This window comes from Plectropomus leopardus, chromosome 9 (assembly GCF_008729295.1).
Source record: "Plectropomus leopardus isolate mb chromosome 9, YSFRI_Pleo_2.0, whole genome shotgun sequence".
Taxonomy (NCBI): domain Eukaryota; kingdom Metazoa; phylum Chordata; class Actinopteri; order Perciformes; family Serranidae; genus Plectropomus; species Plectropomus leopardus.
This window is the reverse complement of record NC_056471.1, coordinates 28,559,128-28,584,672: the sequence shown is the minus strand read 5'-3', so window position 1 is coordinate 28,584,672 and position 25,545 is coordinate 28,559,128. Positions and strand designations below refer to the sequence as shown.

At 38.1% G+C, this 25,545-nt stretch overlaps 1 protein-coding gene across 4 annotated transcripts in view; it reads right to left on the bottom strand.

The window, feature by feature from the left end:
• gria2b (glutamate receptor, ionotropic, AMPA 2b) overlaps nucleotides 1-25,545 on the bottom strand; it is a 62,669-nt gene that overhangs the window by 6,207 nt on the left and 30,917 nt on the right. For all 4 annotated transcript variants that reach the window (XM_042492836.1, XM_042492837.1, XM_042492839.1 and 1 more), the window contains exons 4-12: nucleotides 15,594-15,790; nucleotides 11,771-11,824; nucleotides 11,517-11,675; nucleotides 8,081-8,248; nucleotides 5,845-5,949; nucleotides 4,514-4,621; nucleotides 3,819-4,025; nucleotides 3,371-3,738; nucleotides 1,075-1,273 (exon numbers count right to left, since the gene is read on the bottom strand). In XM_042492836.1, coding sequence (XP_042348770.1) covers nucleotides 1,075-1,273; nucleotides 3,371-3,738; nucleotides 3,819-4,025; nucleotides 4,514-4,621; nucleotides 5,845-5,949; nucleotides 8,081-8,248; nucleotides 11,517-11,675; nucleotides 11,771-11,824; nucleotides 15,594-15,790 — 1,565 coding nt within the window. The remainder of the gene's footprint in view (nucleotides 1-1,074; nucleotides 1,274-3,370; nucleotides 3,739-3,818; nucleotides 4,026-4,513; nucleotides 4,622-5,844; nucleotides 5,950-8,080; nucleotides 8,249-11,516; nucleotides 11,676-11,770; nucleotides 11,825-15,593; nucleotides 15,791-25,545) is intronic.

The following is a 25,545-nucleotide window of genomic DNA, read 5'->3' as shown; positions in this document are numbered from 1 at the left end:
GGAACACAAAGTTAGGTTAAGTTTAAGAAAGTAAATTTAAAGTAAAGAAAAGTAATATACATATTGTATGTATGGTATCCAATGAATTGGCGACCCATGAATGTCCTTACTGTGAAGTTACATAGGACAGGTTTAGCCAGGTTTAGCAAAAGAAACATGGTGAGGTGTCCTTACATTATGTATACAATTTAAGAACATAGCATGCGTAAAAATACATACATTAGGTTTAAGAGACTTAAGTTACATAGGTAAAGAATAGGGAAATAAATATTGTGGGGTGACATTATGTTACATACTCAACATAAAGTTACATAGCTTAGGTTTAGGCAAGTAAAGTTACATGGATTAGGTTAAGGAATTCACGTAGGTTAGGTTTCGGACACAAAACATCGATGGCCAATGTTGCAATACATACTTGATGTAAAGTTACATACAAAAAGGTAATGTAATGTGTTAGGTCTAGGAAAACAGAGTAATATAGATTAGGTTGAGGATAAGAAATATGGACGGACCACATCATGTTATGTTATCATTAAGTAATAAAGTCATGGGGTTAACAAAGTTATGTGAGTTGGGTTTAGGCAAGTAAAGTTATGAAGGGTTAGGGTATTAGGGTTAGGAGTACGAGTTAGGAAATCAAACATGGTGACAACATTCCTGAAAATAACTAAAGTTCACTGGGTTTCACACACAACAGACAACAAAGTCCTGTTTTTGAAAGCCCTGCCTCCTCACACAGAGTTTCACTCTTTATACAAATTTTTTCATTACTTCAGTCAGTGTATTGGTCATGTGATCGCAGCCTTTACTGATAACATGGGTTATAAACAAACTTCTAGTTGGTTATGAATTAATTCTGGTGCATTGCTTTTCGTGGGTATGCATATGAACAGTGCATGACAACAAAACAAGGGTTGGGGAAGATTTAATTTCCTGCACAAAGTTGTATTTTCAGCAGAGAAGGTTCACCAAGATGTGAAGTATGTGAGTTGAGTAGAAGTATTTCAGCTGCAATGGCTAAAAATTTAAAGACTTGTTTCCACAGTTGTAGAATACAAAGAGAGTATCTCTTACCCTGAAAAACTCTTTGGTCGAGCCAGAGTCCAGAGTCCCATAGGCTATCTCAGTCTGTTTTGCCAGGTCCTCTGCACTTTCAATGGGAGAGACCATCCTCTCGACAGTCAGGAAAGCAGCCAGGTTAGCCGTGTAGGAGGAGATGATGATTAAAGTAAAGAACCACCAAACGCCACCAACAATGCGCCCAGACAGAGATCTGTTTGAAAAACAACAAAAATGATTCCCGTGTGTTTTTCTTTAGTCATTGAACTGTACTTCACACTATTTTAATAAATCATACAGTATCAACAAAACATTCTGCAGCTGTAGCGAGATGAGTGAACAGGATTTGAAGTTTCATGTATGTTAAAACACTTTTTTGGGGGGGTATTTTGAAGCAAATGAAGTCATCCACCTTGAATTACTAAAGGACTGCTCAACAACTGTTGAGTCGATGTTTGATTACTGATAATATTTAACAAAAAAGGGATTTGAAGGTAAACATAATGGCTCCCACAAATTATATCCCTCTTTGACCCAATCAATGACAAATTTCATCTTGATTTGACCTGTAACTCATTCCATCAAATGGGATAGATGCTTGATTTCCTTTGGTTTTGTCAAAGTCCTACACATTTTAGAGAATGCACCAACAAACAAACAAATCTAAAGAAACCACCCTCTTCTTTCCCCTGATATCATCGCAGCAGTCAGTGACTCGTGAAGATTATGCACCCTTTGCAGTGTGCAATACTCCTAAATCCATTCTTAAAGTAATATGTTGAGGTTCTGTCTGGGGTTTAATAACATGCCTCCGGGAAACAAACAAGCTCAACAAATATTTTAAATAAAAGAACAGCTCTGCTTCAGCTGGAGGATATATACCAACATCCTATAACAATATATGGGCTAACACTGTCTCCTGATTTGGAGTCATGTTGACACCCCTCACATCATCAGGATGAGATGTAGAAGACATATTGATTCATCTCTGTTGAATACGTGACTCTAACCTAACGTGTCTGCTATCACAAGTTAGGTTTGCACTTAATCACCAATGCACCAAAGCAATTTCCTTCTATGTGAAAACCTACTTGGCAATAAACTGGATTCTGATTCAAATAACACATATGTCTGCTCTACCCATTTAATAACAGGTAATAATAATAAACAAAATTAATCTCAATAGGTCATATAATGGTGGTATGACAGTGAAACTCCAAGCTTGTGTGTTTGATCTTGCATTTTGGTGGTCATTATAGACCAAGACTTGGCTAGTTTTAAATACTTTACTTATATTCATACTTTACTCAGTTTTTGGCATGAAGGTGGTGGTATCATATAAGACAACCTAAAGCATGATTCAAGGCTGATTATTGGTTATTTCTCATATTTTGCCTTAGAATCACCAGAAAGGGCTTCAGAATAATTAAATGCCATATTGGTCTCAATATTTTCCCATCAAAATTGAACTTAATGTTGTGAAAAAAAAACAACAGAAAGGGTGAATAACCAAAGCACACTCAAAATTTTGCAGTGTACAGACCTGATTAAAAAAACTCTTTCCCATCAAAAAAAGATTTCAGTTATCTCATGTTGACTTTTGTAATAGTTTCACAGATTCTTGAAAGGAATTCTAGAGATTTTCTGTTATATGCTAGCATCGCAAGCTAGCAAGTTACTATGTCAACATTTATGTGAAAAAACTACTGGGTGGTACCATGCTGTTGTTAAGCATGTGAGTTAACGTATCACACTAACATTTTAACATGCTCAAATTTAGTATTTTAGTTTGATATGCCAACGTGTAGCATGTGATAATACTAACATTAACTTTTTAGCAGTGATTTGAAAGTACAGCTGTGGCTAAGAGTCATTAGGTTTAGAGACTTTCATTGAAAAAAAGTGTTGGACAGTTAAAATTCAGACCTGTGGCTATAGATATGATACGATACGATATGATACGATACGATACGATACGATACGATGCGATGCGATGCGATGCGATGCAATACGATACGATACGATACCCTTTATTGTCCCGGCAGGGAAAATTTGTCTTGGACTCAGTGCTGCACAGATAATGTCTCCACACTTACAAAAATGTCGGGGTAGTGGCTTAAGTGAACCATCCTCCTTGTCTATTGATTATATCTCATTATACAGATACTTCCTTGAAACTAACCTCTGTAACAGTTACTATAAAAAGTAAAAAAAAAAAATACACTTACACTCCAAGCTATTATGCATGAAGTCACAGATTATCTTTGGTTAATTAAACAGAGAAAAATATGGCAGTTGTTTCCTGACCTACCTAGGTGAGATGTCACAGCCTTGGCGCATGAAGGCTCCGAGGGAGAACCACAGGCTGTTGAATATGCCAAACTCGTTAGTCGACTCATTGGTCTGGATCTGCCCGTCTTCATACTCTTCAGTGTGCCACTCATACGGGCTGAAGCGGCTGACGAGGAACAGCACTACACTGACGCCAATGTAGGCAAAGACGATGCACATCCAGATCTCGTAGGCCAGCGGGTCCAGGAAAGAGAAGACTCCTGGTTTGGATTTCTGAGGCTTCTTTATCATGATGGAGATTCCCAGAGACATGAATGGTTTGGAGAAGTCAATCACCTCCTCTCGTACTAAAGTGATGGTCAGAGGAGCCACTGCAATGTCTGCTTTCTATAAAAAGGAAAAACAAGAATAAGTGGCATGCGGTGTTGATCAGTGACTTAATTTACCTCTTTTTAAAGACAACTCACCCCGTACACTAACTCTCCAACCATCCCATTCCAGATTTTGGTCTCTGCATCTCTGGCTCCATACTTCCCATCCCCCACGATCTTCAGCTGATATTTGAAGCCACAGTGCTTCGCTATCTCCGCAGCCAGATCTACACAGTAACCCTCGTAGCGCTCATTGTCTACAAAAAGGTCAGCGTTCTTTTTCAGCATTACATACGGAGCTTCCTGAAGGACAGAGACAAAAAACACTGCTCAGCACGAGAGGTTTGAATTACAATGTTAAAAGCAGCTTCAAAAGCAAGCGTTTCGCACCAGGCTGACAGGTCATTATGAATACAAGAGGACACTGGTCTTAAACAAAGGACGTACTTGTAGTGAGAAATTAACGACCTGATGTTATTTTGATTTTTAATCTAAAGACAAGATTTATAAAGAAGTGATGTGCTACAACGAAAAAAAAAGAAAAAAAAAACGTTTCTCTCCTTAATTGAAAATAAAAGTGCTACAAACTTTTAGGCAAATTCAGTGTAGTTCTAGTGTTTTCAAATATATAAAAAACATTAAAGCTGTCCTTGGCATTAAAAACTTTTGGCGCCATATGTAAGACCAGGAGCTAACTGTTTGCCCGGCTTCTTCACACCAGAGTGGAGACACTGGAAATACAATTCAAGCAGCTTATACTTAGTTATGCAATCATCTATTATAATATTTACCAAGATGGTGGTGACAATAACTGTTTTGTTTTCCATTCCCGTTGTGTCGTTTGCAAAGACATCAGATTTGGTAACAGCCATTTTGTCAACTTCATTCCAGTATCCAATCTGTCAGGAGGAAACACAATAACATCCATTTTTAATTAACAGTTTTTCAACTTCAGTATGCTTTATTGACATGAAACAAAAATATATAGACATAAACACTTCATCATATAAACTAAAATAGGTAAATATATGCTTGTGTTGTGCTGTTGTCCTGGTCACTCAATGTCCTTCACCGTTAATACATATTAGGCAGCAAGATAGACATTTTTAATTCTGAGAGGTTATTAAGCTCTTTCAAATGTGAAAGAGCATGAATGTGAAATAAATGTTCCTTTTTAAATTGAATGCTTTACATTTTGGGAGGTTAGCATCTCTTTGTCTCAACATCACATGCTGAAAACACTGACAACATAATTTATTTTTTTTTTGGTTGCCATGATTTTTTAGCCTCTTCTTTTCAACCCAATCAACAGAAACAATGTGCTATTGTATATTTATGCAAACCACAAACATGTAACATTTGTACGTTATGTAGCAAATACATTGAAACCTTATGTTTCAACAACACTGTGGTTAATATTGTAAGGTTTGGGCACAGAAATCACTTGGTTATGATTAAAAGAAAAATCATATTTCATCTTAAAAGACCTGGTTTTGGGGGTGCAACCTTGCCCGGAAACTTAGCAATGTTTCTGGTATAAAAAACAACCACTTTATTTGCAACAACAGGGGAAAAAACACAGCGATGTCTCAGTAAAAAATAGCCATTGTTCGTGACACTGTCCTGGCAGAAAATAAAACAATGGCTTGGTAAAAAACAACCAATTTTTTTGGCACTATTCCCTGCAGAAAAACAGCAATAGCTTGCTAAAAAAAACCCACCCGTGATTGATGCCTGAAGAATTGCTGGAAAAACATCAAGGTGTCCCTACAAACGCAACCAGTTTTGAGGTTTTTTGGTCATGAACAAAGTTACTCATGTAATACTTCAATCCAGAAACGCTGATATGATACATATGAAATATTCTCATGTAGTGTATCTGTGATTTGTAGAAACATTCACTGCCACGATTTCTTTTGTAAAACTGTGCCTTTTTTTATTGCCGTTTGTGGTCACTGAGCCTGTTCATGTTTAGGATATAATATGATATCAATGCGTACAATTAGTCTTGAGTGCTACTGTAAGAGAGCTGCCTTACATAATCTGATCAAAGCAAACCAAATATTACATTACAGATGTATTTAACTCCATCTCTGCAGAGGGGCACTGTGCAGATGCTCACCTTTACAGGACCGTTTGTCTTTAACTCCATTATGTTCACTGAGTAGTTGACTCGTTTGCCGTGTTGATCAAACTGGATGTTTCCTGTCAGGCCTTCCACTCGCACCTGAGAGACAGAAAATCAAACTGTAACAAAATGGCATCTGCAAAACTGGCTTTCCCAGCATGTTCAGTATGACATGACAACAGCTTGTTTTTGTGTTTTGTATAATCCATCACACTGTGCTCTGATTAAAACAGGTATTTGGGAGAAGTCTCTGAACTCTAATTGGCCATGAGGCACAGTGGAAATGGATGTCCTGTGATTCTGTCCTCTTCTACAACGTTAATGCCATGATCCTAAATTACTTTAATCAGGGTTTCATGCCAAGATAGCATACAAAAAAGCAGAAAGACAAGGAAAATATCTGTGTCCAGATTGGAGAGGAGATCACAGCGTGTGCTGAAAAACTAGAAAAATTTTTTCCATCTCTTCTCTTATTGGCAGCTAACTTCAATAACAAAAGAGGCCAAGCAGGAAGGACCAGAAGGAGGCTTAAAGGTATCCTGTGGAGTTTTCTTGTTTGTTTCTTGTTTAAATGCAGCATTTCTACACAAAACACATTGGCTGTATCCTTGAAGCCTAAAAAAACATGTCGAATGGATTTCATTTCTCTTAAAGGAAATAAGCATAAAGCACGGGCTTATCATCTGACATGTTTGATCCCGATCCAAAAACTCCCTGCCTTGTTCTCATGTGGCGGATAAAGAAAGCTATTCCTTGTCTTGTATAATGCATATCTAGACGTCCTGTGTCCTAAGAGTAAGTGTGGACTCGAGTCAGACTGAACAAAATTAAAAAAGACTTGAAACTTGACTTGGACTTTTCCACCAACGGCTGGACTTGAGTCCTAATTTAGAGTTGAAAATACTTGATACCTTCCCCCAAAACCTCAAATTAAAAGGTATGTTATTTAAAAAGTGTGCCATAAATCAATTCATTTTTATTCATTTCCTTAAGTCCACACTTAATTCCCCAGATCCACTTTGTTTAAAGCAATCAGACAGAATCCAGTCAAGTTACAGGAGAGAACCATGAAGATCTAACATTACATTACTGAGCTAAAGTTGGAAAAATTATACCAAAGAAACTTTGGTTTACGTTCCAAAACTATGCGGTGGTCAACAAAAAAAAACTGCGGTATGTAAAAACAAATTGGCTTTATAGACCGAGATGTAAAAACATCTAACTAACTAACCTCTAACTACAGGCTTTTTAATGCAATTCCTCCCTATTTTTTCATGTTTTTCACATTTTTGGAGTGCCTGAATTTCCTTCCTGTTTATCCTGTTGGTTCTCATTTTCCACGAGCATCCGACGCAAGTTTTTGATCTTCGTTTGATCACAGCCTGGAGAGCGTCCAGTCATCTCTCTCATCTTCTCAGTCTTGACCTGGTACTTGAGTGCAAAGACTTTGACTTTGTCTGACTCTGGTACCAAGTGATAGCATCATATCCAAGTACTGATCCATTTTGGAATGGTTTTCTGAGATATTACTTAAATCACCCTGGATACAGTTTGGTTATGAACACGCATCTCTACTGTCCCTTATGGAAGAGTTTAGAGACTTTTACAAAGTCACAGTTGTAGATAAAGATATAGGGAAACTTTTGAGCATCCTGTCAGTTGGTCTTATGGCAATTAAAAATAATGACCCTAAACTCTTGGTTCAACATCATAAAACATTTGTCCTTCTAAAATATATTTCACGTATTTGACCTTTACTCTGAGTTTATCTCATCAGATACTGACGGTAGTGTCCATGATATAATTTCAGATAAAAACGTTCTCTGAATATGAATATCTGAAGTCCAGAGTTTCTATTTAGATCTGTTATCAGTTGACTTAGAAAGGCAGAATTGCTCCTATTTTGACTTTTATTCCAAGTTCAGAACTTGTCATTGTAACCTGAATAGCACTTTGGCTACAGTTTGGCTGCCATGCTTAATTTCTCAGCAGGAGTGAAGCTAATCTTGTCTTGATTCAAAGCCATAAACCATGAGGTCCGTGGGCAGACCTCTGTTCCTCTGTCAGTGCATCTGTGTGCGTCCACATGCAGGGTGAAAACATCAGTCTTAAATCAATCTCTGCGAAGCACTTTCTGTGGGCGTTGTGTGCATTTTCTATTGGAGATCTGCTGTTTCCACGGCAACAAGTCTTCACCAACAAAAAGATGTGTGTAAGTGCACAGTGTTACCTGTTTGAGTGCTCGCTCAATCTCAACTCCCTGAGCCCAGGGAACGGCGGGGTTGGCCAGACAGTCTCCATTGTTGGCCCTCCTGGTGAAGTCGATGCGTTGTTTGTGCAGGTAGCGGAAAGCCTCCGTCATCACCTGAACGGCGTCATAAGTCAACGCTGATGTGTACTATATGAGAAAAGATATTGGGAACAGGGCTGTCAGAGAGGCAGGAGTCCATCAAACTAACCCTAACTCCTAACCATAATGTTAACCATCCATGATATAGCCTATTAATGTGCAATGGTTTTTCAAGAACTGTTAAAACTTTTTAATCAGCCATTCAGTTGCGCTCATATGTTCCTTCGTTTTGTAATAAACTGCACATGGGCATTGCAGTTTATCTTGAGTTTAACCTGTATGTGTCCTGCACCATTAATACTCACAAAAGCTCCAAATCCAAAGCCGAATACAGTCCCAACATGAATACAACTTTTACAGCTAACTGAGTAATATTTGCTAAAATCTACAGTAAATTTTATTTGCTCTGGTATTTTCTGATATGTTAGAAATCTTGAGAATTTTCAATCTTTGCCTTTAAAGATATATCTGTTTTTTAAGGTATAGCACTGACCATAGAGGGATTACTGAATGGCAAAGGGGCCAAAAGTATAAGGGGGGACTCTCTGGCCATCAGCTGTAAAATGTAACCCAAAGTAACGTACCGACCAGGAGGAGATTCAAAGTGACACAAAAAAATGCATAGAAAATGCAGAGAGACAAAACATAAACCTACAAAAACAACCACAAACACACATAAAACGACTAAAAAAAGGCACAAAACCATTACAAAAAGACACAAGAACAGAAAAATATGCATTAAAATTACAAAGAGATGCAAAACAACGGCATAAAAAGAGGCTTCACAGCTATAAAGTCTGTGTCGCCTGCTCAGCTGTAGGAGAGGTGGGGATCCTTTTGCATATCTGTGCTCAAGGGTCCATTGTCTGGAAATCTGCCCCTGGCATTGACAGTGGCAAATACTTGAACTTTAAAGGCCTTTTTATTTCAGGGCATTTTTTCGTGGAGTTAATTTGCACGATTTTCAAACTGTTGTTTTTGTCATGAAAAGCCTACTCTCACAGATCATTTCACAGCAAGAAAGTGCAGTTTTTTTCTGTGACAGCGCCCATTTTTCTGAGCTTTGCAATGCAAATAAAGGCATCAACAAATCATGTTGTGCCTACACTTATGAGGATTTCAAAGCAATAACATGGAGGCTCTGCAGTCTGAACCAAGATGGCAAACCTTGACAAAGACAGCACATACCCCATCCACTCCTTTCGTTCTTTCCTTTTACAAGAAAAGACAAATACACTCTGTAACTGTTTACCAGAGAGAACTCAGTCAGAGAATTTCACTAAATCGAAACTCAATAAAACTGCTTCCAGAGACTTAGACTTTACACCATCTTAGATCAGCGGGACTGCCAGACAGTGCTCTGGGTCAATGGGATCGCAGTCGTTGTTGCAACTTTTCATCACCACCGGCTAATGGTAAATTTATTCAAACCTTTTCTTTAACAAGTTTTACAGCTGTCATACATTCACACCACTGCCACTTCTAATACTTTTTATATGAAATATTTGCAGGGAAGTGTTTTGTATTTTCACGTCACTGATCCGACAAAACGTGATGTCAGGAAACTGCAGACAGTGCAGAGTGCTCATGTTTACCAGTAGAGCTGCTAGATTATGTTAAACCAAACGGCACCAGAGATATGGAAAGCTAGATCTAACAGTGGTGAAAGACTCCAGGAAATAGTTATTTTTTTGTCACATGTAAGGGTGGATAGATTTCCCAACAACTTCGTTCCATTTGGGCAAAAACAGCAAATCTGTCGGCTCTCAATTAGCACAAGTCAGATGCTTTGCATCACTGCAGACGACTTTGTGACTTGTCTCAACAACATTAATGACTCTAAATATAATTCTGCTATGGTTTGAGGCAAACTAAATAAAATGTGTCAAGTCTGTGCCTCAAGTCAAACCATGGAATTAAAACACAATTTACAAACACAATCTCTCCTCATCAACAAGGAGAATAATTAAAACAAGAACAATAAGTTGACAAAAAGAGTCATTATTTTTTAAGTTCTAACGTTAAATGTGCCCATCAAACAAATAAGGATGACCAACACAAGCCACTTTGAAAATAAACTACACTCTGAAGTTCTGAAAACACACACCACACCTCCTGTTCATTATCCTCCCTTAAGCATCTTGTCCTAATTAGAGTGCATATTATATGTCTGGTGGTCTTTTCATTTTTTCTGTGGTATTTATGTTCAGTGCTGCACTAGTTTGTTCTGCGTTGTAAATGTCAGAGTGATTTTTCACCCAGACGTAAACCACTTGCAGCAGCCCGGCTGTGTGGCAATAAAAAAAAAGATCTTGAACTTTGACAATTGTGCAGACAGAAGGTGGGAGAATGTTTTCGGCTATGGCTGATATTTCAAATGTGAATTCTTTACAGTGTCTCTTGAAGGCAAAGTGTGGGAGGAGAGTTCAGTTCTGAGAGATAGGATACTGTATTGGTTATCCGACAGAGCTAGTATAGGCAGTAAATGTAATAAATCATTTTCTCAGTTCAATAACAGAACATCTTAATTTCATTTAAATTCCGTGCAAATGAAATAACATGATTTGTATTAAACATGCTTGCACTTAGCTCATGGGAAAATGTACATGTGATTGTGCAACAGTGCATAAGCATCTTCAGCCAGAGATGTGTTTAATAATGCACACAGTGTGTATGTGTGGCTGTGAGGTTGGGTGATGCAGATTGTGGACAAAGTCATTTACTGGCATTAGAGCAGCTGAGGCACATTTCAGTGCTTACAGAGACATTTTCAATCAGCGGTCCTATCTCATAAATAAAGAAAAAGAAAATAAGGAGAGAAAAGATTATGTGTGTTTCATGCATGGATGGGTTACTGAACATGCCTACTGGGCACAGGCCCAAGGGCCCAAAGTGTCAGGGGCCCCTCTGGCCTTCTCCTGCAAAATATGACCCAAATTAACATGTAACGACCATAAAGAGACTCAAATTGAACACAAAGAGATACAAAGGAATGTCAAAGAAACACACTATTATAAAAAAAAACTATTAAAAAATGGGCAAAGCACAAAGAGACACAAAATGACCAAAAAAAGACATGCAAAGGAGCTGCAAAGAAACACCCAATAATTACAAAAAAGACCATGACCATGAAAAGACACAAATTGGCCTTAAAGAGACACAAAATGACCTCAAAGTTACACAAATTTGCCTCAAATTAACAATGAGATGCGAACAACAACAAAAAATGAGGTGGTGGGGATTTCTGAAAATCTGTGCCCTTTGTCTCACAGTCTGCTAACAGTTTGAGTGCGTTTACATTAATGCTTAAACTCACCCTTATTTTACTGTCTGCACCTGGATACTCTTTTTCTTCTAGGGCCTCCCATCTCTGGTCAAACTTCGACACCAGAGGATCGTCGAAATCGACAATCTGAAAGCCCGACACGTTGGCACCACCATACTGAATCTTGGATAGATCCCCATCAATGAAACCCTAAAAACAAAGCAAATGTTATCTCTCGGGGACTTCAGAAACATTATAGCTGATTACACAGTCCTTAACCAAATGCAAAAGTTGTGTAGACTTACCAGATTGGCTATAATGTAGTGGTAGCCTTTAACATGTCTGCCAATTGTAATGACCTGCAGAGAGACACACAAATCATGAGCTCTAACTGGGAGAAAGATATAAGTCAAACAAAAAAGCACAATAAAAGTCTCTGAAACAAGTTCTTCTAAAAAGTTTTGCCTTTTGTATTATAGTTTTAAAATGACTCACTGTCTTTTTCTGTTCTCACTTTTATTTTGTAATTCCTAAATGGACCAATAGTGTGACAATCTGAGATAAGACAATCACAAATGTAATATATCCAAACTACACAAATCTACCATTATATTCAGACATTATAATTTGTCGCTAACAACCCTAACATGGCTGACAGTCCTGGCCATTATCACCAAATGGAAGAAAAAAAAAAAACCTCTGGCATTCACAGTCACAAACGCTGCTAGACTGAGATATCCAATTGCAAATACACTTCCCTTATCAGTGGAGCAGAAAAGCAGAAAATAACAGAAATATCTCAGCTGTGTAGCGTTTCTGCACCTCACATAAATGACACACCTGAAACTAATCCCACCGCCTGACTGGCACCTCCGTTTGTCAGGGCCGCTACTTGAAGCAGATTTGAATAATAACGTCTTGTATCTCCTACGTAAATGTCTTTGACACCAAGCAAGAAAACTTCCACCTGAACGGATTCTGTTTTTCCCAGATAAACAGGCGGCGCGGCTTCGGGCATTGATTTCATTCAGCATTCAGTTAAACAGACGTTGGCATGCTTTAAATGCTAATCAATAAGCCTCTCTCCTGGGTAAAAGGTGGAGTAAAAATAACCTGTTTATGTGCATCTGTTTTGCCGTTAATTGCAGTTTTGTTTACAGCCTAAATGAACAATTAGTATAATTGTTACGGTGCCTTTCTACATCTGCTGGGCTGCCGGGTCCGTGTGGCAGTGTTGTTTTTCTAAGTGCTGTATGAAATGCACATATTTCGGCTTCAAAATATCACTTTTGTCCTACAGCGGGAATTAAAGGACAATAAGGTTGTTAGTATTTCCTGCATTCCCTTGTTTTTCAAAAAACACTGCCAATGATTTCCTAGTGTTACACTTCCAGATTCTATTCTCACATGATTATATATTTTTATTTTCCCTTCTTCTTTGCAGTTTTTAATAAATATCATGGTCAAATATAAAACAGAGACAACCTATTATGTAAAAACAAGCTGTTTTCTGTTTGGTTTCATGGACTTTGTCTTTTTTTGTTGGCTGAACTGAGATGAAATTTATGTAACTTTTAAAGATGAGAAAACACCATTATACAAGCAAATTGAATAATTAATGAGTAATAAAATCACCCATGCACAGTTTAATACAATTGGCTGCTTTACTACATCAGATTTACTTTGTCCTGTATGACCAGCAGCATATGGCAGCTAATAGATTGCTTCAGTAATGAATCCTAAAACAGGAAATAAGTCAGCATTTTTACATCTCTGGTATCTCATCTTAAAGTCAGTGAGTTTTTTGAATGCGTCTTTGGTTAGAAGCCTGAAATACGGTCTGTGAGCTGAGGAGACTTTCACGTTTTGTTCTACAACATAAAATACGTCAGTTACTACACCACTCATAAACTTTGAAGCTTTTATGTGTCTTAAAAAAGATAGTTGCTAATAAGTTGCTGCTGATTAATGCTGATGGGGTTTTGTGGCTCAAAATTAAGCCACCTATTCATCGGTTATGTGGGAGAAGACTGGGCGGTGTGTACAATGTTTCTGCAGCAACACTGTCACGCCACCATGGGTTGGCATGGCATTATCAGTTGTAATTGCAGAGTGAGCGGCACCGCTACCTAACTCCCACCTAACCCAGGTGGTGCGCAGGGTTGCAAAATTAAGCTATAGGCCAAATTGTGTAACTAACTGAAGAAGTAACAGTTAACCATTTACAACTCCACTGCAAAAAGACAATAAAATGACTGGTGTGCTGTGTGTAGCAAACAGGGACAGACTGTGATGATTGTATAAAGATGGAAGCAGACAGCATGTGAACTTTTAACCCCCCCCCCGTAGTTTCCCTCCATGTCCCAGAGAGGACCATAAGAAAAGACAAGATACTAGATTCATGTCAAACCAGAGGGCTGCCTCACCTGCTGGTTACAGCACTCTCAAATTCCAAAAAACCAGAAGCCACATAAATATGAAATGGAAAAGTTAAAAGAAGACAAACTGGAGCTGGACTACCCACAGCAGTTCCCGTCCTGACAGCAGACTGTAAGTGCATTATTTGTTCCAACAGCTGAAAACATGGCAGCAGCATCCCATATTCCTTTACCTGAATCCCAGAGCACCCAACCTGCAACCTGAAGTCTGGTGTCAGCGGTGAAATACAAAAGTGTTTCACTTACTGACACATCAAACAGAGACAACAACACCAAATCCCCCCCCCGTGCCAACACTGTAACAAAGCTGTCCAAATCATGTCAACATAATCTGCTGTAGTTTCTAGACCAAGTTCGGCAGATTTAGTGTTGTTTTGCTTTAATGTTCATCATAAAAAAGTCAAAGATGTTTCTTTGTTGTGGTTAGTGGCATCAATATGTTAGATATTGTTAGAACGATGAAATCACCAGGATGGTAAAATATTGATATCTTACAAGTCTAAGTACACAAAGCTAATGAAACAATTTTACACCCCCAAGTTATTATAGTGAACTGAACTGAAAAAAATAAAACAAGGTGTGAAAAAACATTGTAGTTAACTGACATAAAAGTAAAAACTAAAAAACAAAAACTACCTGAAATTTTATTGTGTAAGAAGACTTTTCTACTGAATTTCCTGTTTCTTTGTTCTTGTGCTTTGTTGATTTTTAGAAAGCCTTGTGTAACAGCTTGGCCAAGGGACAGAAAAAAATAGCCTCCTGGCTAACTCTGGCATTTTATACCTTGTGTGATTTAATTTGCACTGTCGCCTTTAAAAAAAACTAAACCTTAACCTAAACTTACATAATAATTGGCTAAAAATACAATAAGATATGAAGAAAATGTCTTAAGTTATCTTATTTCTAGATTTGGTCAAATTTGTTAATAAAACAAGCACAAGCACAACAAGGAGACATTAGTGCATGAGGTGTCAGGATGACTGTGAAGTTACTGCCTTCACAAAGTGCTGTGAATTCTTGAGTTATGGCCAAAAACATGTTGTGACCTTGGTGTTTGGACACCAAAATCTAATCAGTTAATTTTTAAGCCAACTGGACATTTGTGCCAAATTTAAGAAAATTCCCTCAAGGTGTACTTAAGATACCGCGTTTATGAGAATGAGATGTACACAAGGTCACAGTGACCTTGACCTTTAAAGACCAATTTCCTATTATTCTATCTATGAGTTTAAGTGAATGTGTGAAGTGAAGTGAAGTGTTTAAGAGAATAGGATGAATCAGGTCACAGTGACCTTGACCTTTGACATTTGACCACTAAAATCTAATCAGTTCATCCTTGAGTTCAAATGGACATTTGTATGCAGTTTGAGGAAATTATCTCAAAGCATTCATGAGATACAGCGTTCACAAGAATGTGACGGACGGACAACCCAGAAGCAAAATGCCTCTGGTCATGGTTATCCCTGGCATGGAAGAATAAAATCAAACTGAACTGAAAACAAAAATTCAAAACAACAGACAAAAAATTAAAAAAACTCATACAAATTATACAGCTATGATAAATCTCTTACGCTGGTCTCGCTAACTAAACTCCCTAATGAGACACAACACGCTGTGCTGGTGAGGTCTGAGTCCTGCAAATCATCAGCTTCAAATTACCTGCATGACTGACAAAAACTCCACATTCTACCTGCTCCATGATGTCTTTGACTTTGTCCTGCTCACAGTCCAGGATCACTCTCCTCTCTTTCTTGTTCTCCAGATCTTGGAACAGCGAGCGGTAAGCCTCGTCCTTCCTCTCGTCTTTCAGGTTCCCCACGTTGATGGCTGTCACCTGCCACTTCCTCTCTGCTGCTGTGTCCAGAACAACCTGCAGCGTCGTAAGGCCTGACGAGAAATAAAAAGAAATTGAAACATTATTTGTGCTCTTTTTCCGACTGATTCATCCATAATGTTCTTTGATACTGAGAACTTTTGGAGAACTGTTGACAAATGGGACCAAAAACATACTACCACCTCGAAAGTAGCAATAAAGAGGATATCATGCACTGTGTTTCTGCACAGTATCTTTGTCACTTTGTTGCCCTTTCTGCTCAAGTTATGTATTGAATTCCTGATTCCCTTGAAACCAGCTTTCCAATAATAGGCTATTTTTGGTTATACATCATTTTCTGAGGGCATATTGTGAGGGCACAGCCAAATACAAACTTCAGAAGTAGCCACAAGAAGGAAAGTCATGATAAGAGAGCAAAAACAGCAATGGCAGCGGAAGAAAAGATATGAAAATAAACTCAAAACAAATTACGTGCCAGACGGGACTTATTCAAAAGCATGGCTGAACATGGCTCTTTCATTTCAGACTGTCTGCTTATTCAAACCCTGTGGAGGTTTTACAGAGACTCATCGAGATGAGTCACAGGTGTTCTGGCATGAACCTGGCCAGCATGGGGGAGGAAAGTGGGTCTAACAATACACTTGACTGCATCAATACCAACTTTTATATTTTTGATTTATGTTTGAGCACAAGTTTTTCTGTGTTTTTCCTCTCATTTTATGGGGAAAAAAACTGTTGCTTCATCAGCAGACCAAGTTTGCTCAGCTGTCATGGAAATGTAGATGCTCAAACTATTATTTCCATCCAGGGATGGCAGGCCTTCTTAAACATCAAATTCAAGGGCTTTTTTTGAAAGCTTCACACCCAATTCCCTCAAACCTAAGGAGCCAACATGGAATAGTTTGAGGCAGGTTTTGACTTAATATCTGTTTGCATTGTAGTATTTTATTTACCAATAAGTGCCTTTTTTGGATCTAAGCCACCTTTCATGTCCGCATGATACAAACACTGGACGGCGTTAGCTGAGAACACGGCCAGACACAACTATTTGCGGTGTTACTATACATCGCCAGATGGAACAGGTCCTGGCAGCATGATATGCGGCCAGACAGCATCAGGTTGAAACGCTGCCAGTAATGACGCAATATAAGGAGTTGTTTCCAGAGTCAGGAATAAACTGTCAAGCTCAGTTTAGTGAGTCGATACCCTTTCTTCACGCTTCTCTCGGCCCGGGGGAAGGTGATACAACCAAGTGTCTTCTTCTTTCCCTCACTGGCTTCCCACCACTCACAATGAGTTTACCCTTTGAAACCTGAGCAAATGTGCTTAACTTCTTTCAAAATCAGGTAACAATAAATGGCCCAAAATTTCTAAAGAAAAATGACAAGTTAAGTACATAACCCCCCCCCCAAAAAAAAAGGTAACATAATTTTTTAATACATAATAGACATAGTTTTCTGTATAGTTAATAATCCTCTCTGACTGTCAGGTTAATTTTTTTTATGGTTAATAATTTTATTTATGGTACATTTCTTGTTGAGTTGCTCATTATGTTTATCCCTATGTTTTTAAAATAAGTCAAACCAATTTCAGAGGTTTAAATGCTTATAAAAGTCTTCCAAATGCAGCACAAGAAAAATGATGTTGATGCAGGTGAAAGGGTTAATGTGTAGTCGAAGAACTGGTGGCAACTTACGCTTGAGTGAGTGTAAATAACACATTTACATTAACACCATCCTATCTATTTTAAACTTAACCCCAAAACTGTGAAACAAAATGACAAAAAAGGAGTAAAGAATACACACATGCTGTCATATGTGAGTAATTCAATAACATGTAGCACCTTTCCATCAGTCCCAGTCTGTTAAAGACCACAGTCTCCATTTGAACTTATATTCCCATCAGCCTCTCTATCTAGCTTCACAGCTGAGCCTCTGCTGATATTGATCCCTGGTCTGCAGAGGGCAGTTGGAGAGCGGTTTGATAAAAGGGTCGAGTGTTTCATTCCGCCTTGCTACAGCGAGGTGAATTACAGATGTAATCAATTTCATGCAACACGGCAGTGGTTTTATGATGGTGGGGAGGAGAATGGAGGCTTGCAGTTTTATCTGAATGAACTATACATCATAATTACAGTAAGGTCATTACGGTGTGGTTAAATTTGACTGTTTCATCAATGCTTATTAAGTGAGTTAATTAGAATTTAGGGTGATTTCCAGAGAAGATACAGCAAGGACAAAAGCAAAATGTTAGCGTAAAGGTTGATTCTGCATAACTGGAGGATAAGGTTAAATGATCATTTTTCTTGATTAGTGTCTTTGAACCTTATGTGACAGTGGAGATGTCCTTGAATCATGCATGTCAGTGTATAATGTGTCATTAATGTGTCTTAACATGACTGTAAATGTCTCGTTATACAGGGTGATTTTTATGATTAACAATTTGAATGATATTTGACATTAATACTAAGCTGGAAGATTACAATGATAAAGCCCTCCTCCTCGCAGCAAGACAGTAATATTTACTAAAAAGTTGAAAAAGATTTAATTAAAATAGAAGTGTATACTGATCAAAATCAGAATCAAAATGTATTTTTATTTATCTTCATGACACAATCTGCTCTCATTGTTCAGTTTAAACATATATAAGAAAATAAAAAATAAAAATATACACCTTTGCCAGCGCTTCATGTCAGTCACAGCCTTTTGCATTTTTCAGTCTTTTAATAACCAGCCCACTTATCATATAACATGTTAATTTCCATTTGGATGGTAAGTGTTCATTTAAACTGGATAACTGACATCTACATTTGGTTTCAAATTGGAGCACAAGGTAACCGTAGCAACAGTTTTTCTTCAGTTAAATCCCACTGGTGAAACTAACCTCATCATAAGTGAAAACAGCCACAAGCAAACAGCAAAGAACAGATGAAGGTTTGAATGCAGTTTGTCATTTCATCTGTGGTTAGAGGCCTCAGTGTCGGGCAAATTACTTTAAAAATATAATCGATCACTTTTTTTGTATTACTTGCTGAAATAGTCATTAAGTTACAAAATAAATAATTTTATTTATTTTTTTAATGGTGGGGAAAAAAGTGTAAAACCAGGTTGTGATTATTAATGCGTGTGAATTTTTTTTGGAATTTTGTTGAAATTATCTATCTGTCTGTCTGATATTATAATAAGAAACATTAAACCTTTGTTTTTGCTCTAAACAGAGACTTTGCTCCACTGATATCCCGTGCAGTTCACAGACAGCTGTATGATGCATATTCCCCTTGGATACGAGTGGTTTGTTATCACTTCTGTGTAGCATGAGACATGTTATGTCATGGCATGCAGCCAACATTATGCCATCAGGCAGTGTGCTTCCACTGCACTGGAGAGCAAAGATGTTATGTGACTTTGCATTTACCACTAAGTCGCCCTGGATTTAAAAAGGTCAGGGGAGAATAAGGAGACATGACAACAAGTATGCAAAGTAGCCTTTTGGAGTAACAGTAACCCATAGCTTCCTTCTTCCCCTGAGAAGATTATTTTGTAGCTTCCAGTAATTGCACATGCAGCCTTGACTGGAAAAGCTGATCAACAACATCTAAATAAGTTGATGTATGTTACTGTATGATCATATGCATAATATGATGCAAAACTATTCAAACAAAACAGGAATTGGCTCATGAATAATGCATCTAGGAAAGCAGTTCAATACCTACAATTGCAGCATCATATTAGCTCTAATCTCGTTGCCTCAGACTATTGTTTCTTCACACAACGACAGTAAAGGTCCACCATCCTTCCCCAGGTGTACATGTCCATTTTCTGTATCATACCATTTGAAGCACCACTTAAATTAATTGGTAAGTGGTCAAAGGCTGTGTTTGAAAGATGTGAGAGCAGACTTTTGTGAATACGTGTAAAGCTGCTATTAGAGAAAGAACACGTGTCTGCAAATGGTAATTTTCTTTAGTAGTACAGCAGAGTAGTAATGAAAAGAAAACCTATCTTATGGATGGCGTTGACTTTTTGGGTTCTTTGAATTTGTCAAATGTATTTTAAAACCCTTTGAAACCTAGTGTGACATCACTTTTCTTGTGCTGCTTCCAGGCGCCTTTCACAACTACTTAACCCCGAGCAAATAGTTGTGATTTCTTTCAAAAACATGGGAGAAAAAAGGGGAAGGAGCAACTTAGTTAAAAAAGATTATTCAAAAAATCTAGGGGTAAAAATTCCAACAAAAAAGCTAGAGAAAAGCTATATTTAACATTTTTTAAACAGAATTATTATGATCTTTATGAACCTTTTCCAGGTCAGGTCTTTTCCTTTTTTAACTTTTTCTTTTTTAAAAACTAATTTTCATGTGATTTTCTTGTGCTTTTTACTAAAGCATTTTCATTTCAGATTTCGTCTTTCATTGTCAATGCCTTCTTCCCATGCAAATATGCTCAGATTTCAAAGGGTTAACAGGTCCAATGGCCCTACACATTGTGAAATATACGAAATCAATCAAAATCAAAACATTACTTAACAAATGTACTTATTTAAACCCAAAATGTGACCTTTTTTCTAAACCTAACCAAGTAGCTCTGTTGCCTTAACCTAACTGCTACCATTTCACATCAGTAATCATGAGCTTCACCAGAGACACTGAACGATGCCCCGTGTGATGCTGTGAGACCCCAACGAGCGTGACGAAGAATCAGTATTTGATGACAAGTGTCTGGCTGTACCTGGTTGTGTGGATTGGTACATGTTGGGCACTAAAGAAACTTGCTGGAACCACAATAACTAAAGGCTCAGTCACCAAAACAAAATCGAGATAGTCACATCAAAAATTGCCCAACCACTCACTAGCTTGGCTTTCCTCAGAAAGCTCTGTAGAGCCGAGGAGAACAGAAAACGAGTTCATTAAAATCAGAAACCTCTTTCACAAACTCATAGGCTTTTGGTGCACTGTTAATTTAAAAATATTGATTGTACAGTAGTGACTAAAGGTTAGCGCCCAACTCAGGATAGGAAACTAAACAGTTGGCTTAGGAGAAAATTGAGAAAAAAGGTTTTAATTACAGGTCTGTTAGGGGTCTGCCGCTTCCTGCTTAAAGGGCACACTAACTCTGGATTGGCATTAAACACTGACCTTGGACTTAAATTGCAAGGTGCAGAATCGCACACATTTTAAGGATACTGGGCTGTTTTTATAGGAATGGTGACATTTTCTATTAACCCTTTTAAATCTGAGCGAAGTGGCCTTTTGGGGGTTTTTTTCAAAAATGTTGGGAAAAGACAATGGGAAACTTAAGAGGAGATGACCCCAAAAATAGCAAAGACAATTGTAAAAAGTACAAGAAAAATTCCTGAAAATTAGGGGAAAAACGAAAAAGAAAAATTACCTGAAATTTATAATAATTCTGTCAAATAATTTTTAATTCATTATTCTGATAATTCCTAGCTTTTAAAAATAAATAATTTTCTAAGTTGACTCATTTCCTGCAAAATGTTTCTCATTGTATATTTAAAAAATATTTTAAAAAAAGAAACAAAACAAAAAAAGCAAACCAAAGTGCCCAAGGTTTCAAAGGTTTAAATAATTGTCAAAGTGTCTAAGCACAGCAAAAAAAGTAAGGTTAATCCAATTAGAGCTATCAAAGATTTGGTGAGAAGATGATTTTCTGAAGTCTGACTGAGAACATGTATGCGTTCTGAGAGCCAAATAAATGCAAAACACAGCGCACAGAGCATCTATCCGCCCACATGCATACATCCATTTTCTAAACTGACTTCCTGACAACAGCTGACAACAGTGGTGTTGGTTCATCCATTAGTCTCAATGTGCTAATAGAATTCATCATAACCAGTGGCAACTCTATTGCCTCATCTCCCTCAGCTCCCTCTTTGACCGTCTCTCTCTCTCTCTCTCTCTCTCTTTCCACACTTCGGTTGCCATGGGAATGAGAGGATCACACTGACCTAATTAGACAGCCATGCAATGATGAAATATGCACAACAGGCCCTTTAGTGCCACCGCGGACGTACAGTAGAGACAGCAGGTCAGAGCCAGCGTTAGCATAAGGACAATCTAAAACAGCTGGTTGGAACCTGCACTCTGATTTCGGAGATTTGGTTCTGCTGTCAGTCAGAGCGAGGCGGAGTGGAGAGATTAGCAATGGTCTCTGGGAGAAAAGTGTGTGGAAAGAGATGTGACAGAGAGTACAGCATAAAGGAGATACTGTAGATAGATCAAGTGAAGATGTAGTGTGTGTGTGTGTGTGTGTGTGAGGGGAAAAGGTGCAAGAGGGAGATTTTAAAGTGATGTGAAATGATAAGTTAAAGGTACTACAGAGCAAAAATGCACTAAATCCCTCTTAAGCTACTGGCACTGCACTGTGTTCAGCCTAAACACAAGCATATAGAGAGCAGAGATCCCACTTCCTATTACTTAAAGCCACTCAGTGCATTAGGTAAAAGTTCTCGTAAGCCATCTTTGGTTATTTATCAAGTATCATTCAACACCCTCAAAGTACTTTTTGGAAATGATCCTAAAACTCCTCCTCCCATTGCGCTGAAAATAAGAATTTCTATCATGAGAAGCTGAAAAAGAGCTTAAGAAGTGTAACCTGAAAGCCCAACATCCCTATTAGACAGAGAGAAAAAGTCTTGGTAGTGTTATTTCACTGTAACTGGATATTATTGAGGTCTTAATTCTCTTCTTTCATTGCAGCAACAGAATAGCAAAACAGAATGGGGCTCTATCTGTGGAAGAGATTTCCTTTTCAGTGCTGGACGGTCCCTCAGTGCTACAGGAGGCTGCATTGTTCTCCGAGGGTACAAGTCACAGAATCACAATTAGCAGATGACACGGCGAAATGACACAGCAAAGCGAGATAACGCACAAGCAGCAGCCGTGTGTTCTTTAACCCTCTTTTGCCGTTATCATCTTTCCTTTGCACACAGCTTTCTATGTTATGCAGACGCTAGATCCGAGTGGAAAAAAAGCTAAAATTTTAGGGGCTGATAAAGCATGTGAAGATTCATACAGTGCAGAGGAACGTCTGCTAAATTAAAATTTCCAGACTTATATCAGCGTGGATTGGAAAAAAAAAAGTCGCTGATGAAAGGGATCAAAGAAAAGAGACAGAATAGATTTGAATATGAAGTAAGCCTGGATATTACAGTTTGTGGGGGGATAATTTTTAATCTTGCACAGAATCAGCCCATGATCTTTTTCAGGATCGCTGTTTCAGGTGCACAGGCTGAGCTCAGAGACTGCAAAATTAATGATTTTTCTTTACTTAAATGTGCAGTTTGATACTTATAGATTGATGGATCAAGAGGTTGGTGATGCTTGACATTGAAGTAGAGTTTGTGATCAAATAATCACCAGTTTAAATCTACTAACCAGCTGGGCATGTGTGTTTGAGTGTGTTTGTGTGTGTTTGTGTGTGAGTATCTGTCTCCTCACTAAAAAGCACCATTGACCCGGAGGCCAACAGTACAAGATTTGGTAGCTACCAGGTGCGAATGTGAGTTTTCTGTCTGAATGTGAAACAGTGCAGAGCTGAAAAACAACATAAACTCAATGCTCAATAAAAATAACTACACAGAAACTAGAATTGCCTCGCGGTTGTGTGCCCCTGCAAGCCACTCGCAGTTTACAGGCATGTCTGACCGGACTCATATGCAGCCATGACAGAAGACAAAGCTTCAAGTATCGACGATGCTGCAATAAATGTATACATCAGTGTCACTAGTTCAGTTTCTGACCAAATGCCTCCCATTCTGTATCGAGTTACAGTGTTGAATAATGGCCAGAAAAGTGCAGAGCATTATGTCAAAGTAAAGATAACTTTTGACCTTTCTGATTTTAAATACCATCATTCATTCAACCCTCTTAGACTTTTTTTGTGAAATTTTGTCAGTATTAGCAAATTAATTCTTGAGTTATGGCCAAAAACAGTGATCTTGACCTAAAATCCGTTAATCCTAGATCTAGGTTGATGACTGCACCAAAAGAAATTCCCTCAAGGTGTTTCTGAGATATCATATTCACCAAAATGTGACATAAAGACAACCCCAAAACATTATTTACATTAAAAACCAACCTAAAAAGAAACAATATAAAACAATCTAATATGTCATCAACCTTTATCTAACTGTTACAGTGGTATTGTTTTGGGAAATTGCCCATAAAGATGCTGCATAACTGTAGGACTCTCCAAATGCCACAAACTGTGGCACCTCAAAGAAAATATTATTATAATGCCAAAACTGATTTTTGAAGTCACCATAATTTGTTACCATAATAGTAATTTTTGGATGTAGGAATTTGGGCTGTTTAAGGTATTTTCTGTTGCTGCAACTGAGTGCAAAACAAGATCAGGGAATGTATCTTTATATGCTGTAATTACATTATAAAGAAAAGGAAAGCAATGACAGTTCTTCAGCACAAACACTAAGAAAAGAGCTACTAAGACAGAACAAAAGAGCTACTTTGGTGTCTGAGAAGTCCACAGGAGGCTTAGCTCATACCCAGTTTAATAGATCAGATGTCATAACAAAGAGAAGTTTTGCAAGGAAAGATTCATGAAAAAGGATTCATGCATAATATTTAACCACCAACTGTCTGCATTACTGCATATAGAAAGGTACTGTGGATTTCTCATCTATCTACCACTGTGAGGGGCACACAGTTTAAGCTGTGAAGCCCCATGCAACTTGTCTAGTCCTCAGTCTAGTACTGTAGCATCATAAACACACAATGCCAACAGATCGCACCTCTATGTAGTACAAGTGTGGAAATCCACGACTGCAGGGCTCATCACCTTTATGTCAGAGATGGCTCTGACTGCCTCCCCTCCCCTTGATATTACGTAAAACAGACTCTCGAACACAGGAGGTGCTATAGATGATTGTATGTGACAAGGTCTTTGTCAGGAACCAAAATGCCCTCTACCTGGATTTACCTGTGCTGTGCTACATGCTTACAGTGTTTTGCATAGCTAGTTTGTTCTGAAAGAAGAAGCAGTTTGAGCACAATCTATGTATTGTGTGGTCAAGCTGATTCCTATTTTTGAAGGAGAAATAGATCACACCGTTTAACCCTCTGAGACCTGTATAGATCATTTTTTGTCTTTTTTTTTGTGTGTGTGTGGGGGGGGTCAACAGTATATGCCACACCTGGGTAACCTGAAAATGAATTTGAGATGCAGCTCAGCTCAATTTTCTTTGTCATAAATATGTGATCAACCATGTGTTGTGGTTAGGCATCATCAACATCACATTAAGACACTAAGGCACTGAAGACAGCCATAGAAAAATCCATGCCTTGATTTGGTATCAAAAACTTTTGACATCTGGAGATTTGTGAAAGAATTGCCTTTTTTGGCTGATTGGATGGCAAGCACTTTTCTGGAATTTGCTCAGAAACATCCCTATCTTCAATGTTCCTATGAAAGACATAAATCCTCTAAATGCCTGAGGTCTCTAGTTTGCGATTGTAAAGTTTCATGAGGCTGTGATTATCCTAAAGGTCACAATTGGTCAATTTAAACAGTGGAAACAGTAAAAAATGGTGTCATAAAATAATATGGCTACTATGGAAACTAACAACTACAATGCGTCTTGTAGGTTGTCTTGTTTCACACAATACCACCAACTTCACAGTAGCTTAAAAAATGAGCGTGCTGCAGCCGTATAAAGACAGTATTGTTGGCCAAGACTGACAGCAGTCCCATGAGTCACAGAGGGTTTTAAGGACAGGGCAATGGACCAGGTGATGTAAACATGAAAAACAAGTCATTTCCAAAATCACATTG